Source organism: Ceratina calcarata, unplaced genomic scaffold, assembly GCF_001652005.2.
Source record: "Ceratina calcarata isolate Rehan_Ccalc_2016 unplaced genomic scaffold, ASM165200v1 scaffold147.2, whole genome shotgun sequence".
NCBI classification, from domain to species: domain Eukaryota; kingdom Metazoa; phylum Arthropoda; class Insecta; order Hymenoptera; family Apidae; genus Ceratina; species Ceratina calcarata.
Window position 1 is genome coordinate 1,009,420 of NW_017135881.1, and position 18,099 is coordinate 1,027,518.

General features: G+C 43.6%; 3 protein-coding genes across 6 annotated transcripts in view; all 3 read right to left on the reverse strand.

Annotated features, from left to right (window-relative positions):
* LOC108631833 (uncharacterized) overlaps positions 1-8,442 on the reverse strand; it is a 35,477-nt gene extending 27,035 nt beyond the window's left edge. For 2 of the 3 annotated variants that reach the window (XR_001916946.2, XM_018036001.2), the window contains exon 1: positions 6,401-8,441. Coding sequence is in view for 2 of the 3 variants with exons in the window: in XM_018036001.2 (XP_017891490.1) it covers positions 6,401-6,593 (193 nt within the window). In the remaining variant the exon portion in view is untranslated. Of the gene's footprint in view, positions 1-6,400 lie in introns of all 3 variants that reach the window. The other variant, XM_026819321.1, reaches the window with a different exon arrangement.
* A 6,403-nt stretch (positions 8,443-14,845) lies between these two features.
* The window catches only part of Nf-YA (nuclear factor Y-box A), a 16,499-nt gene continuing 13,245 nt past the window's right edge, over positions 14,846-18,099 (reverse strand). The window contains exon 8 of the transcript XR_003390027.1: positions 14,846-16,227. The gene's annotated coding sequence lies outside the window, so the exon portion shown is untranslated. The remainder of the gene's footprint in view (positions 16,228-18,099) is intronic.
* Positions 14,853-18,099, reverse strand: part of LOC108631892 (U8-agatoxin-Ao1a) — an 8,296-nt gene continuing 5,049 nt past the window's right edge. The window contains exon 3 of one of the 2 annotated variants that reach the window (XM_018036110.2): positions 14,853-16,931. In XM_018036110.2, coding sequence (XP_017891599.1) covers positions 16,769-16,931 — 163 coding nt within the window. In that variant the 3' untranslated portion in view covers positions 14,853-16,768. The remainder of the gene's footprint in view (positions 16,932-18,099) is intronic. The other variant, XM_026819309.1, reaches the window with a different exon arrangement.

Consider the following 18,099-nt stretch of genomic DNA (forward strand, 5'->3'; position numbering starts at 1 on the left):
AGATGCCGACGAGACATTCCCGTATCCGTTCGATGAATTTCCCGCTGCAGAAACTTATATCAGCATCGCGGTCTTGCTTTCCGCGGCGATCTTTTTCACTCGACTAAATATTACATGTTGTCCACCGTGCGAATATAATATGACACATGAATTACCCCCGGGGTGAGCTGAGTGGTTTAGAGCAGTACAACTGGACGCGAACGATCGAACGACGATATAAGCATTGAGCAAAGTCTGATACTTGGCTGAACGTGCATTTTGAATATCAGGCTTTTGAATATATAAAAAGAGACGAAGATTCGGTATCGCGGGAAGACTCAAAAGAGACCTTGGGCGCCTCGTTCCGCTCAATTATCGGCGTTCAACAAAAGCGCGAAGCCGCGAGTTCGTTGCAGGACAGAGCAGTCTCGTAACGGAAGAGTCTGCAACCAACAGAGATCCCGCTGCCGGTTTATAATAATGCATGCGTGTTCTGTTACGACGAGTATTCTGGTATGACGAGCCAGAGCTCTTCGCACGATGTAAGGTAAACGAGGGGCTCGCGTCTACTATAACTTTTCGAGGAAGATGGCATAGACGTGGCGAGCGAGCGAGCGAGCGGCGAGCGGCGAGCAAGGAGCCAGGTAAAGGCCGTTGCACTCATGGCATGGCTCTCGCTCCAAGACTTTCCTGGCCCTCTCGCACAGCGGTACTTACTACACTCCTCGGTCCTCTTACTCTCTCTCGATACACGTATGCATCCACGTACCTAACTATATACGTACTTACACACACGACAGGGTGGCATACTTGTTTTCCCGATTGTAATGGTGCGTTACGTAGCGGCACATTGTGCTGCTTCAAGCATCGACAATGACACATCAATTTGGGATGGCAGCAAAATGCGATGCATAAGGAACTACGTACTGCAACAGGTTTTCCCGATTGCCGAACGAATTTGTTCTCGTGCGACGACGACGACGACGACGACGACGACGACGACGACGTGACGCGTTCAAGTGCAAACATAACAATTATGACGGTAAGTATATCGTCAAGTACATTGCTGTACAGCTGAACATTTTATGTAATTCCATGTTCGAAAACTACAGCGACACATTCTTTAGATGGAAGTCTTGAAAACCGAAATGTAACTATTCTATTTTCGTTCAATTTCCTGCTTCCACAGCAGAATCACCTGAAATAACGCAGCACAGCTAATCAATCACAAATAATCCTGCATTCCCGATGACACGCAAAGCATGTTCGGAACGTAATCGTTACTGTAGTAATAGGTTTTCGTTTCACCCGAACGAGGCTCGTACGCACGACCGCAATTTACAACGTAGACGTGCTGCGTAATGACTCGATGCCATCCATTAAGTCAACCCCGTCCCGGCGCCGCCGTCTCTTTCGAACCGCTCAAATCGAGTAGCAGTAGGTCCATTCAACTCGCGGCACGCCGGCGTATTATTGCCACTGCCGATTATTCCTCCTTCTTTTCGTTTTCCTGCGTTTTACAACCCGTTTTACGCCCGTGCGCGCTCACGCTCGTCGTGCGACGATCCTTCGTAGTAACCGGTCTTCCGCCGCCGCCGCCGCCGCCGCCGCCGCCCCGTTCGTTTCCATCGCTCTACTACGCGATACTTCATCGAATTCATTAACCCACTTTAACCAGTTCTTACGCCGGATCTGGCTGCTCTCTGCGTAACGATCAGACGGAACCATGCTCCTCCAATCGTAATCTTGATCTTTCGTCGTGGTAACTAACGAATACACGGTGCGAATGTTGATCTCCCATTATACTCTCGCTTTTTCTGTCCCACTCCCGATCCGTCAACCCATTTTTCGGACGACTCTTCCGGCTGAAGATATTTTCACCCTCCTATGATGATCACACTAGACTTTGGTTTAACAGGACATTTGTTGATAGATTTATTGGTTTTTAAAATCTGTTAATTATTATAGTTTATAATAAACGTGAAGCTTACTAATTTTAATGAGACACATAAATTCAACCTGCTGCTTTTCTATACAGCATGAAATTTCTACAGTAGTAGAAGTCGTTAGAACATTTCAAATTCAGTTGTTAGTACAAAACTCGTTTCAGTTCGAGTGAAATAAAATTGTGTTTTTTCTTACTATGACACTTTCGATTTGTCATCGGTATTTTCTCGGAAAAAAAAGAAACATGACCACCACCATAACGAACGACGGCGTGACAATGCGCAGACACTTCCGAAACGTAAAAATATTGATACGCGCACAGCCCTGTTCCCTGTTGGAAAAAAGTTGTTCGTGACAGCCCAAACGTTATCGCCCCCGCATCGCGAAATCATTCCGGCAGCTCCCGTTTCTCAGGCTCTGATTCTGATCATTTTTTACAGCACACACTCGGAACTCGCATCGTCGAATGAGTCTGCGCGCGTATGCGTGCGTAACAGTATCCAAAGCCACCTACTTACACCTGTGCCACGTACCTGGCGTACCACCGTATCGTCGTCCTGCTTCTTTTATGGCGAGACGCGTACCTATGTACTTTACGTTTTACGCTCGCTTCTTAATGAAGCAGCGACTGCGACGCACGAATCGAACGATAATTGTAAAGTGCTGTTCGTTGACTACCAGTTGCGAAAGTCGTTTGCTCTAACGACTAGAAAATTAGCTCACGCGAAAATACATATAATAATTGAACTATTATTTATTGACTAGAATATCTCTTACACATTGCGAATGGCTCGAATCATTACCGAATACTATACTGCTGTTAAAATGTCCGGAGTTTAATAGAGGGCCAGGCAGTTAGTACATCGTCGAGCCGTCTCGGTTACAAGAAGAATCGCAGGGAAAAAGTTGGCCGCGTGCATGTGCCACATTCTAATTACCTCGACGTACAATCTCCCAGTTCTCCGCGAACAAACGGTAGTTCGTAGTATGTACTTTATTGTAAGCGCAACCACATTATATGCGCGACGTGAATCATGCAAGTATAACAGTATTCAAAGCCGCAATCTATACAGTTGAGAATCGTGGTATGTATCGTCCCGGATAAAGAAGCTCTCGCTTCTGTGTCTAGGAGAAAACAGGATCGATAGAGCGTCGCGACCGCGGCGGCGGCGGCGGCGCGGCGAGGAGACATGCTCGCGAAGGATGTGGAAAGTCTGTTAACCTCATATTTCTCTCAAAGGATCACGTATCTCTCCTTCGATGCTCGGGGCATGAACGCCGATGATTCGACGCGATTAGACGCGTCGAGGAGCACGGAATACTCGTGTGTCACGCGTTAATCTCGGAGCGTTAATCGTGGAACCTTTCTCAGGGTCTAATTAGCATCCCGTTAATGCGACCCGTGCATTAACCCGTGAACTTTGTTGCATGAGGCATACGCGAAAGTATCACGGGCAACGAGGAAGAGACGCGGCGAGTGCGAATTTACCGAAGTGCACGGAATTCATACGTTACCTACGACGATACGGTGTGATTCAAGAAAAACGCGTCTTCTTTATCGTGCTGCGTACTGCGGAAGGAATGGAAGCGTGTTAATATAATATTATACATAAGTATTCAAGATGCGAGACGTTAAAAATTATAATCACAGGTTTCTTCTTAAAGACTTTACAAGTGGCTACGCACCTGCTCATTCTCGACTCATTCACGCATGTTCGTGTCATAAAGATACCCTCTCACAGCACGCATACGTTTGCCACGGCTAGCGTATCGTAGTAACCACCTGCTAGGGTCACGCATTCCGTTTTCATTCTCGATACATTCACCGACGGTGCCCGTATACATGCAATAGGTGCACATCGCTACATTATACATCATTTCAAATTCATTCTTATAACAACGATCCTCGTTGAATGAGGATCGATGAAGTTATCGATGATCAAGTCAGCAGTTATATCGTCTGATTTGGTTTAAGCACGATTAGTACTTAGGTAATTATCTAGCTTGCACTTGGCCAAGTGCTTCTTCCTCAACGGAATCATATCGAACTCTACACGGTGCACAATGCATCGTGTTCAATCGTGCAATATAATGCCGGTGCAACATAATAATACACGAACGCGCGTGTCGTGTACACGAGAGACTTTCCTCAGACAACAGGTAGGTACTACGACTACAACAGCACTCAGCGGTAGGCGGAAAGCCTACGGACTCGTGGGATTGAGCAACCGCACTCGATGCACCTTGACGATCGTGCTTAAGAATGGAAACGAACGTCGACTACTAGGTATAAGGAGTGAAAAAACTGCGCGAGAACAATGTACCGTGAAAAACAGTCGGTCGGTGGATCGATCGATCGATCGATCGATTTTTAAGCAACCAGTAACCGGTTCGCGGTGAATAAAGAAACAGGAGGTTATCGACATCTCCTCTGTTCCTCGTAAAGATAAAACGTACACTGGACGTACAATAGAATAGTCGATTATCTAAACATCGATCTGAAGGATTATGCAAACGTTTCGTTCCTGATTCCTATACCAAGCGTATAATTAAAGCTTCTATCGAACTGTAGGGTAAAGATTACTAGCGAACTGATATTAATGATTTAACGATAGGAATTGTTTAACTACTATCCTTTCTTCTTAGATTCTTTATTTTTCCGCTATACTATCGAAACTAAAGAACACTCGATCATAGTACTAATACAGTTTCAATTAATATTTCTCGTTCCGAACGAATCTAATAGGTGTTTCGTGGCGAGGTTGCAATCGTTCTAATTGTAAGTGGTAATCGGGTGGTTAATTTGTAGCTTCATTTGCTGTTTAAATTGCAATAGCCTGAATTAAAATCTCGTTACGTAGTACGTAAACTTTACACGCGACGCGGACGAAACAAAGAGCCGCGTATAATTCGCATTCAACGTAAAGTTATGCAACGGCTGAGCAACCGCGTACTGGCATTGAGGCGGCGACGACGACGACGACAACGACGAGTTTCGTGGAATTCAGAGAAATGCAACGAACGATAGGCAGTGTGAATTATGCACACCGTCGTCGTCCCAAGAAACAAAACTACGACATGACTACTACAAAGACATGACGTCCTCTCATTTTCATCGCAACTCTGCAAAATAATAACTCCGGTTTCTCCGGTATACAAAAGAATTTATATGATAATGAAAATTTCAACGTCGTTAGGTGAAAAGAAAAATTCCTTCCTGTCGTACGTGTTCCTTGTTGCTATTTCAATTTGCATACTTCATGCACCAACTATTTCTTTGTAGTATAAATAAATTATTATATCGCGATTTAACCTGTGTACAGTAACGTATGTATCGGTACACGAACGCTTTCTTGTGTAAAACAGGAAAAGCTTGAAACGAGGATATAGAACGAGTCGCGAGTGGCGAGGAGCAAACCTGTACTCTTATCTAAGAGGAAACAAGTACGGGGCATCATAAAAGATGCGATGCGTGGCGGCTGTAAAAACTACCTGCACGAATTAATTGACTCAATATATAGGGAGTCGTGCGCTGAATTGGGTCGAACTGTGCTCGTACGGAAGCAAACAAAACGTTTTGATTTCAAAGATTCGCTATGAACGGAGAAAGACAAAAAGTAGCATCGCGAATGCTAAAGCAGATCCAAGTACAGTCTCGCGCAAGACTCACAGAAATATTTAAATATTCAGATCGGAAAAACTTTCAGTCAGGAATAAGACAAAAAATAAGAAACGTAGGATAATTGTGTTAACCCGTTGGAACTTGTCACGCATGTTTAGTACAAAAACGTTTCATACACAGTTGCCATAATGTGACCTTGTAACAATAGACAAGTAAGAAACAGATGCGCGGTAACAATTTGACATAAACGGCCGAACATAGAACCACGCTTCCTGCAGTTTGTCGCGTTACTGGAACTTTAAGTATCTATAACGTTTCTCTATACAACCTTTTACGCGATACTGTATCCAGTTGCCGTTAAGAGTCGTGTTGCACGCCATTTCTACGGAAATTATGTAATAGGAACCACAAAGGCAACCACATTAACTTGCGTAACATAAAATGATGTTTCACGTTTGTCACGTTTATTAAATGCAGAGGAAAAAGGCGCGTGAGGATATACGAAAACATGTAACAGGTCCACAATCAGTTTACAAAATAAGATCTGAGACCTCTGGATTGATTTCAATTTTGTTCACTCAAGTTCACAAAATTATGTGACCATCCAACATCTAATAGCGTTATCGTGACACGCCTCTCATGTAAATTCTCCAGAAATCGTTCTCTACTGTCTTCGATTATTCGTATTTGTCACGGGCAATGAAATAAATCAATAAGTGATCGATTGATAATCACAATCGTGAACTCCGCAAATTGATGGATGTGACAGAGCACATCGGCGCGGTAGCAACGAATCAAGGGAATCGCGCGCGCGCGTTTCGATCAAAATAATTTGAACGAAGCATGACTCACCGTCAGGATTCGTGAAATATCCCCAAGTGGGGGTCGCGGTGGCTGCCGATTGGAGGACCACGGCCAGAATACTGAGGGCCAGAGCACCAGCGGCGCCTCGCGCCGCGACGGCGCGCTTTTCGCTTCGCTGCGGATCGGTCGTCGTCGTCGCGACCGCCCTTACACCTTGACGGTTGCTTGAATCGGTTGCCATTCTTCATGCCGTTTCGTTTCGTGTCTTCTTCGTTCTCGTGTGCCACGCAACAATCCAATACTTTTTTCCCTACCTTCAGTACCGTTTAATCGGCTCCACTTTCCGTTTTGTTCACACCGGTTTCGTTCACACTGCTGCTGTTGCGGCGGCGGCGTCGTCGTCGTCGTCGTCGTCGTCCTCGTCGTTGTACGATCGGTCCGGAACGCGAATTACTGTTACGACCAAGTACCGGTGTTCGCGCACATGTGACCAAGGCCGGCTAATTACATCGGCGACGGGCATCTCGTCGTCGACTCACTCGTCGTTGATCGAATCTTACACACTCTCGGTGTGATGTCACGTAGCACGTCGAGGTACGGACAGAGGCGCGTGCATGCACGCAATCGATAGTTCCAAAGTGGGAGAAGAAAGAGTAGAATTCCACGTTCCGTGTCACTCTTTCTTCCTTTCTCGGCTGACATAGAGAAAGACAGACTCCATTACTCCACCTTTATATCGCGTGTCTTTTCCTCTTGCTTCCTCCCCCTTTCAGCTCGAAACCCTTTCCGTCCTCGTATACATATAGTATACGCACTTTACCTCGTGGCTCGGCCCCAGCGTAGAGACTCGGAAACCGGTTTTTGCGATGCGCGAACCGGCGTTGGCTAAAAATAAAAGCGCCTCGGATTCTCTCCGCTGCTCCATTCGCCTCTCTCGTGATTTTCTGTCTCCTCGCGCGCGCGTTAACCTGTGGACTGGAGACCTTTCGGCGGGAACCACCCGCACGTCCTTATCTACACGCGCTCGTACTACGATCTCTGTCGATCACTTCCAGCCGACGACGATCAACGATCGCGTTCTCCACCTGTCATCGTGATTTGTCGACAGATCAAGATGGCGCGGGAAGAAAATTACTTCCTGAACCATTGGACAGGCTTCATTATCCCGTTTATCCGAATACCTTTCCACGCGTCCTTGCCACCGACTGTGGAATGTCAACTTTCACGACGGCATCCTTTCGTTGAAGCAAACGGCCGTAAGTACGAGCTTCTTCTTCGATCGTCGTGTTTCGACAGAGTTTAACGACGACGACGACGGGCCGAAGCGCGCAGGTAAGTTAGGTTCGTGCGCGCTGGAAATACGAACCGCTTGATATTTGCCGTGTTGGTGCTATAGTTATCGATCGTACGGCGGCGGGGATACACTCGCTTCATTTCGTGCCACGTCTCCTTCGAACCGTTTCGTAACCACGTTCTGCCGCTCACTGCGTCTCGGCAGGCTCCGGTTTAACTGCATCGAGTCTCCTCCACCGGCTGAGGACCGCGTATCCTTTGCATGTCAAACGATTTTCAAAACGGTTTGCGCTGCACGTCAGCATTTCCCGCTCTTTTCCTCGTCGTCTTTCGTCCACGAGCCACGTTCTCCGTCAACTTTCCGCACAGTGTCACTGTGTCACGACTACGTACACGCGTGGATAACAGGTTCTCGATCCCGAATTCGAATCCGAACAATGCCCGCCCGAACGATGCGAGAATCGCGTGTATGCGTCGACGGAACTTGGCGTGCACACACGTGCGACCAATCAGGATCTCGGTTTTCCCTGTGTCACGCGTGACCGACACGAAGGAAAAAAAAAAAACTTCACGATGGGGCAACACGCAAAACGCGAAAAACAACGAGAACCGCGAGTTATGTTTGTACTTGCGTATTCTAGCCGCGCTGCGTACGTTGGGGGCAGCGGGAGGGAGAGAGAGAGAGAGGGATAACGAGACAGGAGGGAAGAGCGAAGATGACGAGAACAGAGGGGAACAATAACGATACGCGTACGCGAGCCTGCGCGTTGCGCGGCATACTGAAGGAACCGACCGGCACCCCGGCACCGTCAGGCTGACTCCAATACTCCTCACCGCCGCCGTGGCTACTCCCCTCCTCCTTCTTTCTCTCTCGTACCACGACCGACGCTCATCCCTTTCTTTCTCTTTCTCTCTCTCTCCCCCCGTCTCTTTTTCCTCTTCTCACCTCTCTATTTCTCGCCGCGTCCCTCTCTTACGTTCTCCCTCCCCCTACATACTTGAATTTGCATTGCTGCCGTGCTGTATGTTTCGTACCGGCCGGCCGTTTGCATGTATGTACATAGTATATGTATATCACATGCCCGTTACAATTGCATTCTTGGAAGGAAATACTCTCGAAGCAATGTGCATCTTTTTTGTCACAACCAGCATGAACGGTCTTCGCTTCGGCTGGGGGAATAAATTATGCCGTCGATAATTCACGGTTCCTCGGGTGATGCGATAAGTGGCGTGTTAACGCTAATTTAATTGACGATGATCGATTTTTAACGGGTTCACCACTGTCAACTTGTTTTCGTACGTACAATAAAGAGTTCAAATGATAGATGAAGTGTTTGAGATTATACTTGAACTGATTTTTTTTAAATGATCGTGATTAAGTTACGATGGCAGTCTATTATAAGGAAATTAATCGCTTTTATTTCATCGATACAATTCGTTTCATTTAACAGTATAAAAAAATGCGAAGCCTGGACTTGAATTCAAAATCGCGTATCGCATCTTCGATACCTCGAAGATTCGGTATTGCCATACGTACTATACATATGTATTATGTGTACAGGTGACGCAGAACATTTTCTTGACGTCAGTCTCTGGGAGGAAAGTTATAGTCTCGCATACATGTGAAACTTGATATAATTCATCTATCGATAAGCTAAATGCCCGTCAATAAATCCATTAGCCGCTTGAGACGAGATAAAAGCAGCTTGTATAGCTCAGAAAATTTGGGAAATTTATGATTGCATACGAGCGTCGGCAAGTATAAAAATCACGTAGGCCTGCATAATCACGGAAGAGCAACCGGTATTTGTATTTTGCACACAATAAAAAGGAAACGCACTGTTACGCGTATGTAATGCGAATTCTTATAGGAAGCTAGCGTGAATAAAATACGTGGTGGCATCGTTATTAAACATGAGTACCATTAGCCGGACTGCGCCTTAAACGTTACCGCCGCCGACTTAATGAGACAAGTATAATCTCAATCCTTTTACTTTTCCTGTAACACAACTCGAGGAACTTCCGATCGACTTAATATCATCATATAACGTACCCTCGAGATATCTCCGTTCAATTAATAGGAATAAAATGTCCTCTACACACTCCAGCTGTACCTTGCTAAGTCTCCAATAGTTTCTTTTTGCCTAGCTTATTAAAAGTTTTTTTCGGTGACCTACCCGGTGAAACCGTAGGATGTATTTTATTTGTTACCATGCCGATGTAGGATTTAATTAACATTTCTGACTATAAATTAAGAATTAATTAACAACTCGTATAGGTAGCTCGTCGTGGGTTGTTCGAATGTACGACCTACGGAATAACAGCAACGTATGATGATTAACATTAGCTCGCGGTTAAACTAATTAATATTTTCCCATAAATAAAGAGCGTAACGTAATTTCCTTGGCTAACTCGCAACAAATTAACTAATAACTGACCGTCCATTCATCGGCACCGCGGCGAAGGCGTGGTGGAATGCGTGGTATTGCATCGCCTCGTAACCCAGCTGAAATTATCGTTTCCGTGGTAACAACATGTTTCATGGTAATAAACTTGCAACCCGTAAAAGGAAATGCAACATTCACGCAACGGCTGATCAATTACGAATACTATTCCTGAAAATGGTAATAGCCGATAGCTTCAAATCCATTTTTATCTATAAGATCGATCGACCGATAACCGTGTCGACCGTTAAAATCCCCGGTAAGTCTTAATTCATTCGGTCAGTAAAAATCGGCAACATCTGTTACCGGCGAACATCCAACTGTCTCGGTCTACATTTCCTACACGTCTATCAACTTTCGCGCGTCCCTGGAACCACTTTATACTGTTTCCAGAATACAGAACGCTTTTTATTAGCCTGTTGAACAATCCGGCAGCGCGAAACCTTCTTGTCGTCGCTTCAGGTTCACCGAGGATCCTCACTTGGAGTTGTTGCCGAGTGTTCTTACGCAACGGCAACAACAGGGTGAAATGAAAGGAAGTTACCTGTGTGTGTGTGTGTTACCTCAGGTTCGAGGGAGGTGCGTTGACGATAACGTGCTACGTGCAATCGTGTTGCCGCTGGGAACCCCGTGGCTCCAAGGTTGATTTGCGACCGACGCTGGTGATTTTACAAGCGCCCGTTCGTGAAAGCGAACCACCGTTAACCACCCCGATGCAGTGTGTCGCGCTGACAATGAGACCCCGCCTAGTTGTAAGGAACGACAGGATTGATCGATCGATCGATCGATCGACCGATAAAGGTCGCGGAGGGGACTCGCGGAAGATAAATCCCGCGAAATAGAGTAGCCCGCAGTAAAGGCGCTCGTGAAATGCGCACACCACCGTGAATAATGGTGTAATGGAAACGGCGCGCGTTATTATGGATTCGGCATTCGTCGATTATTTATAAACCTTGCGATGAACTCTGATATCTCAGTGGGGCGAATCGGCCGGGGGATGCAGCGGATATCTTCTTCGTTTTAAAGTCTTGAGTCATTTTTAACTTTGACAGCTTTATTCATGTGAGCAGTTATAATATATCTGCTGATAATAGAAAATATTACTCGGGTTCCATTCATTTCTACGTGACTTTTATATGGTCGTCTGTATTATCAAACATCTTATTAGACTTGATCCTGTAATATTACTTTCTTAATTTCCTTGGTCACACTAATTGAGGAAGTATGGTTTTTGTAAAACTAGTGACACTATTGCATTGCATATATGTACATTAAATGCATAAATAACTGTAACTGATATTATAATTAATACTTGTCTATGTTCATGTACTCTGAACTTTTATCGAATCTCTCTATCCCGAATCGAATAGAAAGAGGATCGAAAATGTATTCTATAGTGGAACAATTAGCTCCTTTAATTCGGCAACAAGAGCAAATGAGGTCGCTTCGTTACCAAGTTGCCATTTCCGATTCGAGAACGAGGGTGCACGTATACCTGCTAATTCTCAGGAGTGTGTTCCTCGAAATTTACATTGAAATTGCGACATTTGCTTTTTATCTTCGTTAGACTCCTTCGTGCAAATTCATTCGAGCGTGGAAGAAATGATCGAAACATCGAACAGGTTAACGATCCAATTGCAATACTGAAATCTTCGCAAGTACAAATGAAACCGGCTGAATGAACACGTTACGCGAATCACTTTGGTTTTTAGCTGACGATCGAATCGATGAACCAGACGCGACCAGGAAATATCCGCCGCCGTGCGGACGAAAGGAAATAGCAGCCAGGCGGCTACTAGGAAGGAATGTAATTAAACTGTTTGCGACAAATCAGCTCTGAGGAAGATTCATTGTCGCGTTTCTCAGGTCGTGGAAAACAATTTCCTTCGTGGATCAATTGATTAGCTACCCACGCATTTATCAGTCATCGTTACTCGCCCTGATGGAATACCACGAATTTGATAGATTCCTCAATAAAGGGCCTGATTGTCCACCACGCATTAATTAATAAATGTCCGTGATCGATGTATAGCACTGCAACGGTTCGTGCGCGAACAATTATTTCTTGTTATCACCGTCACCAGGTAACGGAGCAATAATTCAAGAATTCATCGGAAAGCCGGACATTTGATTTTCTGACATTTCACATTTTCTTTTCAATCGAATAGACCCCAATAATATACGTATAAGTACGTATGTAATGCATTTAAAAAATTTCTAAGTCATGGTGATTCTTATTGAAATCATCCATTTATCAAATCATCCATCCTTATTGAAATCTCCATTTCGCTTCTCTTAAGAACTGTACATCATGTATCATAATTTGACGCAGCAAGGTGTTCAGAAATCAGTAAGTTGTACTATATCCATTCGCCAATCTTATCTCCTGCCACGGTCCCTCCAACCTTTTGCTACCTTGGGAATGAACACCGCGGTAAAAGATAAGAACCGCGGCGGCTCGCGCGGGTCGGTGAACTCGGCCCTCGTGCAAAACGTGATCCAGAGATTGTGGTTCCTCCTTCTGTCGATGTCATCGAACTCAGTGATTCCGACTTCTATCCCCTCGCTTTCACTTAAGAACGCGTTGTACGCGTCTCTGCAACTGCTCTGCGTCTTCCTGCTTCTAGTCCTTTTTAATTGAGCACTTCCTAGATTAATCTTCTTTTCTGCGTTATGAATCTCGTTAATTGAAAACTATCGATATACTGTAACCCTTGTAACACGAATGTAATGACAAGTCTCTTGGGTCTTAGATGATTGGGTCTTGAATGATTAAGATGATCTAGTTCGATACGACGACGTGAACCTGAATGTCTGATTCTCAATCTGATTTTCCATCACAGTTGTATGGAATTTTGCTGTAGTAGAATAAATAGAGCGAGCTCGTTAAGATTTAGTCTCAATCTCCAAACTGTACCCTGTTTCCCTTAACTAGATTACACTATTTGGTGCAATTAGACGACATACGACACGACCTGGAAAAGCAATTGACCCAAGCCCAATAAAACGTTGACACGTGAGCGTGATGAAAAGTGTGACATGACCCGTGGTCAAAAGAATCCATCAACAAAGTTACAGTAAAAGTTATAGTTGGTCATCTGACAAATATTCAGGTAATCCGTCTCCTGGTAATCACGTCACCATGTTAACTATCGTTTCGGAGTAATTAGCCAATTTCAATCGGAGTAATTAGCCAAGTCAATAATCAGTTTCCTATTACTAGAAACTAGAAATAAATGACAGTGAGTCGTCTATCATCATTTTCGAGGGTGAATCGTGTATAAATTTTACAAACCAGACTAGAGATCTAATAAACAAAATTCTGTATAAAATATAAATTTCATTAGAAGCAAGATATCAATCTCAACCTGATATGCATTTATTTATTTTATAGTTGCTGATTTTAAAGATTGAGATTATTTCATAGAGAACGCATTAAACTCTCTTTCTTAATTTCCTTCATCATCAATTTTTATTCATGTCTAAAGAAAGTTTTAACCCAGTGTTCAAATGTTTCATTATATCCATTGTGGCGACCGCGGCGGTGGTGGCGGCGGCGGCGGCGAGGCGAGATTATTTGCCACACGAAGCCGGCTGGTGGACTCGCAGGTCGTCGTGGTTCCCTGAGGTTAACTCGTTTAACCTTCTCCTACTACGCGAGCTCTTCACCAGGAAGAGAAAGAGAGAAAGGAAGAGGGTAGAGGGGACAAGAGGATCCGGATACAACTGATCCGCGACGATTCGTCACCGTTCGATCGCAGGACTCTGACTTCCTCGAGTTTCGAGGACGCGAGTATTCTGCCCCGTGAAACCTTTCCAAGTATACATATGTGATACGAATCGTGATACGAATCAAACATACACCCTCGTTCATGAGTCTTAGGACGTGTAGTATCTATATGATTCGATATGACTTACAATTAGTCGATGATCTTCCGATTGAGATCATGTCTGATAGCTATTGTTAACTTGAAATATTTCAGTCAGACGTTTTTTGACGAGACAATAAACACTTGGAGACTTGGTTTAAGACTTGTGAACCGTGGTGGACTACGTGGTCACGATCCAGTTACTTGACCCACTCGATACGGTGCCGCACCATCCGCGTCGTCGTTCGGGTCGTTCCGAAAGGTCGTCCGATAGATTTCAGACAACGGCTGGTATTCAGAGTCGTTACTTATATTTAAGATCGTTTTAGCATTTCCTATCCCTGTCTTGTACAGGAAACAGGGACTTAAGCGAATGCTTAAGGCGATCTTAAATATAAGTAACGACTCTGAATACCGGCCAACGTCTTCCTCGATCAGTTTCGTATCCTGGCCGAGTTCTCACTCAGCTCGTGACCAACCCGCCGCCGCGGACAGTTGAACGTTGACGTTCGTGTCCTACGAATTGCCTCGTTCCTCCGCATCGCGCCTGCTTGTCACGATGTCAGCCTAATAGGCGCTTTTTGTATCGTCGCTTATATCGATACCGTTCGTCGTTATCCTTTTATAGTGAATAGGACACGTACATTGCGCCGTTCAAAGGTATTGAGTCAGTAAATAGGTTCTAACGACTTTCCAGCTAGGAGAAAAAATTTCCTGCATATACTGCACATACCACTGATTTATCTACGTATTCTGAGAATTTCTTGTCAAACGAAAATTAACGTAATCTTCTTAAAGATGAATCCTATTCATTCTTACCTCCGATGGAAAGAAATGAAAATTTGTTTCAACAGTTGGTAAATAATGAATTCAGGTGAGAGAATTAGTTTGCCGTTACATATATAATATATATTATATTTCCATATAATATGTCGGTACATGTACATCCACCTTCCGGTACAATATGATAACATCCATTATTGTATTTTTTTTTGTTCGTTCATAATTAGTATGTATGCATACAAGTACACCAGGTTCAAAATTTGGATAGGAGAAACTGTCCTTGAGTCTGAATCAATTTTATTCGTCGCTTGATTGTACACTGTTACTACGAATCGGTCGTGATCATCCTCGAAGACAATGATTAATTATTACTGACGAGACACTGCCGCCGTCTGATTGGAGAAAGTGGCTAGAGGAAACCCCAATCAGAGAGCAATATACATAAGTTTGTCAAAATCGTTCATCCAAGTACCAATTTTATCGTCGCTCAATCGAAGATGATGACGGCCTCTGAATCATTAGTTGCCCATCTTTTCTACGTCACTATAATTTCATACGCGAGTTTCGTCACGCGATGACAGTCCGGTTAATCCGGTAGTAGACACGATTCTTGATTACGCGAGTTATTAAGTGTCTCAGCAAGAACGAAAGATCCCATGGAACTCACATCGAAAGAAATTTTACTATTCTATTCATAAAGCAAGACGCCTTTTCCCTATTCCATTACAGACTAATCGACAATCGAATTTCCAGTTAACTTACTGCTTACAGTTGGGCCGTTTGCGTTTGAACTTATTATTAGAGAGGAAAAATTGGATTCGCATGACGCATAAACCATTCCGCATTTCCCTTTCACGCAACGTATACGAGAAAATAAACAGACGGGGAAAGAATAATAAATTATTCTTGGTTTAAGTTTATGTCTCTGCTTCTCGTTGCGCTTCAATGAATTTTTTATTTCACTGACAGTAAGACCTCCAAGCTATTCATAATTTATGACGAATGAAAAAATAGACTGCAGCAGCAGGAGTAGTAAAGAATGAAAATGGAACCGAGAACAATTTTTTAAAAAGTCAAGAACAATGAGGAACAAGCTGTTGACGAAGTTTATCATTCCAATATTATATACGAGAGAAGTAGATACGAGATGTTGCAATAAATATATGTAAAGAAACTAAAAACACTAAATATGGTAACAGTACTATTTTCCCCGTCAAGGAACCTAGCAGAAAAAGCAACGAAAGTCGAAGAAAAAATAAAAAAATCCACATGTTCTCCGCGAACGAATACATTTAGGAACTCGTTGCGTTATCAATAGATTCGTCAATTTACAGTTTCTATTTATCTTCCGAAGCACACGCATCAAATCAATCAATTAAATCATCCATCAGAGGAGTCTGAGGATCGAGGTGTCTGTGCACGATCCAAAGTCGTTCACACACACGCGCACACACACACACACACACACACACACACACACACACACCTCGATCGTTAGACAGTGAAAGACTCCGGATTTTTATGAAAAATCAAGTCTTTACAAGTTAATGTACATGCAAATCAAAATGGAACTTAAACAGAATCGTTCGCCTCTTAAACATTATAATGCGTTCGTATGGTACTTCGTGTATAGTTTTACATATTACGTGCATATTTCACAAGTTTATCACTGGATAAAAGACTACCACAGTGTAGCGATAACCGGATAGAGTACCGAGGGATGAAACCAGCGTTGGGCAAATCGTCGTCGTCGTCGTCGTCGTAATTCCAGTAGCCAATAAACTCCATGAATCAATTTGAATTATTTATTATAATCGATTTGTTAATTTAAGAAGTTATAATGACTTAGATTTTTTTCCCGTAATAATATGATTTTTATGAAGCTTCGTTCGTTGCCCAACTCTGGATGAAACGGAACGGTATACGCGAATAGTGTAAGACAGTCGTGTCGCGTGCTGCTGTTAAGAAGAAATATTTTCGCCGAGAAAAGAAAGAAGGAGCAAGACAGAGGAGGACGAGTAGGTAGTTTAGCCCCACTTCTGGAACAGACCCATTCGTTGGCACCGACAGTTTGAACCCCATAAATTGCATCTGCAGCTTGAGCTGTAGCAGCAATCTTTCGGCCTGTGGTCGCAGTTTCCACCCCGTCTTATGCAGGCCCGCCTAAACAGGTAGATCAACGAGGTACGTCTACTCGAGATTAGGGGTATCAGAACAATCCCTTCCAGTGACATCGAGACATCAAGGGACGGGGTGTGCAACAGTGACATTGTTAATTAAGTGACAAAAATTAATAAACAACGAACTTAAAAATCTCTATCAGTAAAACCAATGAAACCAAATTCGTAGTCACTTTTGTTTATTCTCCGGCAAAAAGATTTATAATCTATCGTTCAGGTCAGGTTTCGTTCTTAAAATACTCGCTGTAATGTAAGTTTGTAAAATAAAGATTAAAGTCAATTCGAGCCAAGCATGCAATTCTACAAATTTATTTAAAAATTCGACAGGACGCAGGAAAGGGGGGTAAAATGTCGACATGTCGAAGCAACTCACTTTTGTTGAGCAGCTCGCATCAGATTGTCCAACGCATTCGCGTCTGTCGCATAATCCGAATCTGCGTCCTGTAGTGAATCTTCCTCTGAAACACACATCGAGAGAGACAACGTTAGACCGATAGCATTCTTTACAACCGAACCATAAGATTAAAAAGTGATCTAACACGTAGCTATCGCCGCTTTGTACTTCCGGTCGACAATCTCATCAGACAGAACGTTACCCGAGAACCTCCCCGAACAGATCAGAATGTTCAATATTGCATTTTAATACGTTTAACGTGTAGCTTATAAAATCAGAATTTCCTTTATAGAACAACAGAGGAATTTCTGAAGAAATTCCATCCAAGCGTTTATGAATTTGCCTGGTTTGTTTTATTCGCCCTATAAATTTATCAAGTTAAACTGAAATCAGTATGCGAGGAATCTATTAATTCCGTGAGAATCTCCGATATCCGACCGAACAACTCATTTGCGTCTTCGATAAAATCTGGTTACTGTTATTATTAAATATTATCGCAACCGAATTGATCAGGCCCACCACCAGGCGGGAAGAATGTTATTATAAATCAAGAAATGCAATCACGTTACGCAAAACTCTGGTATGTATCTCCGTGAAGCCGTCGAAATTAATTAAACACGCGTTCAATTAAAACTCAAGGTCGATGCCACTAGTCGTGGGGCAGAGGTAGCTCAGTTTTTGTTTAACTAACGATTGTTACGTAACGCTGCAAGCAAATCTTTGACGAAGAGCAATTGTAGATAATAAATATGATACATAAACAGCAGACTATTAAGAAATAATT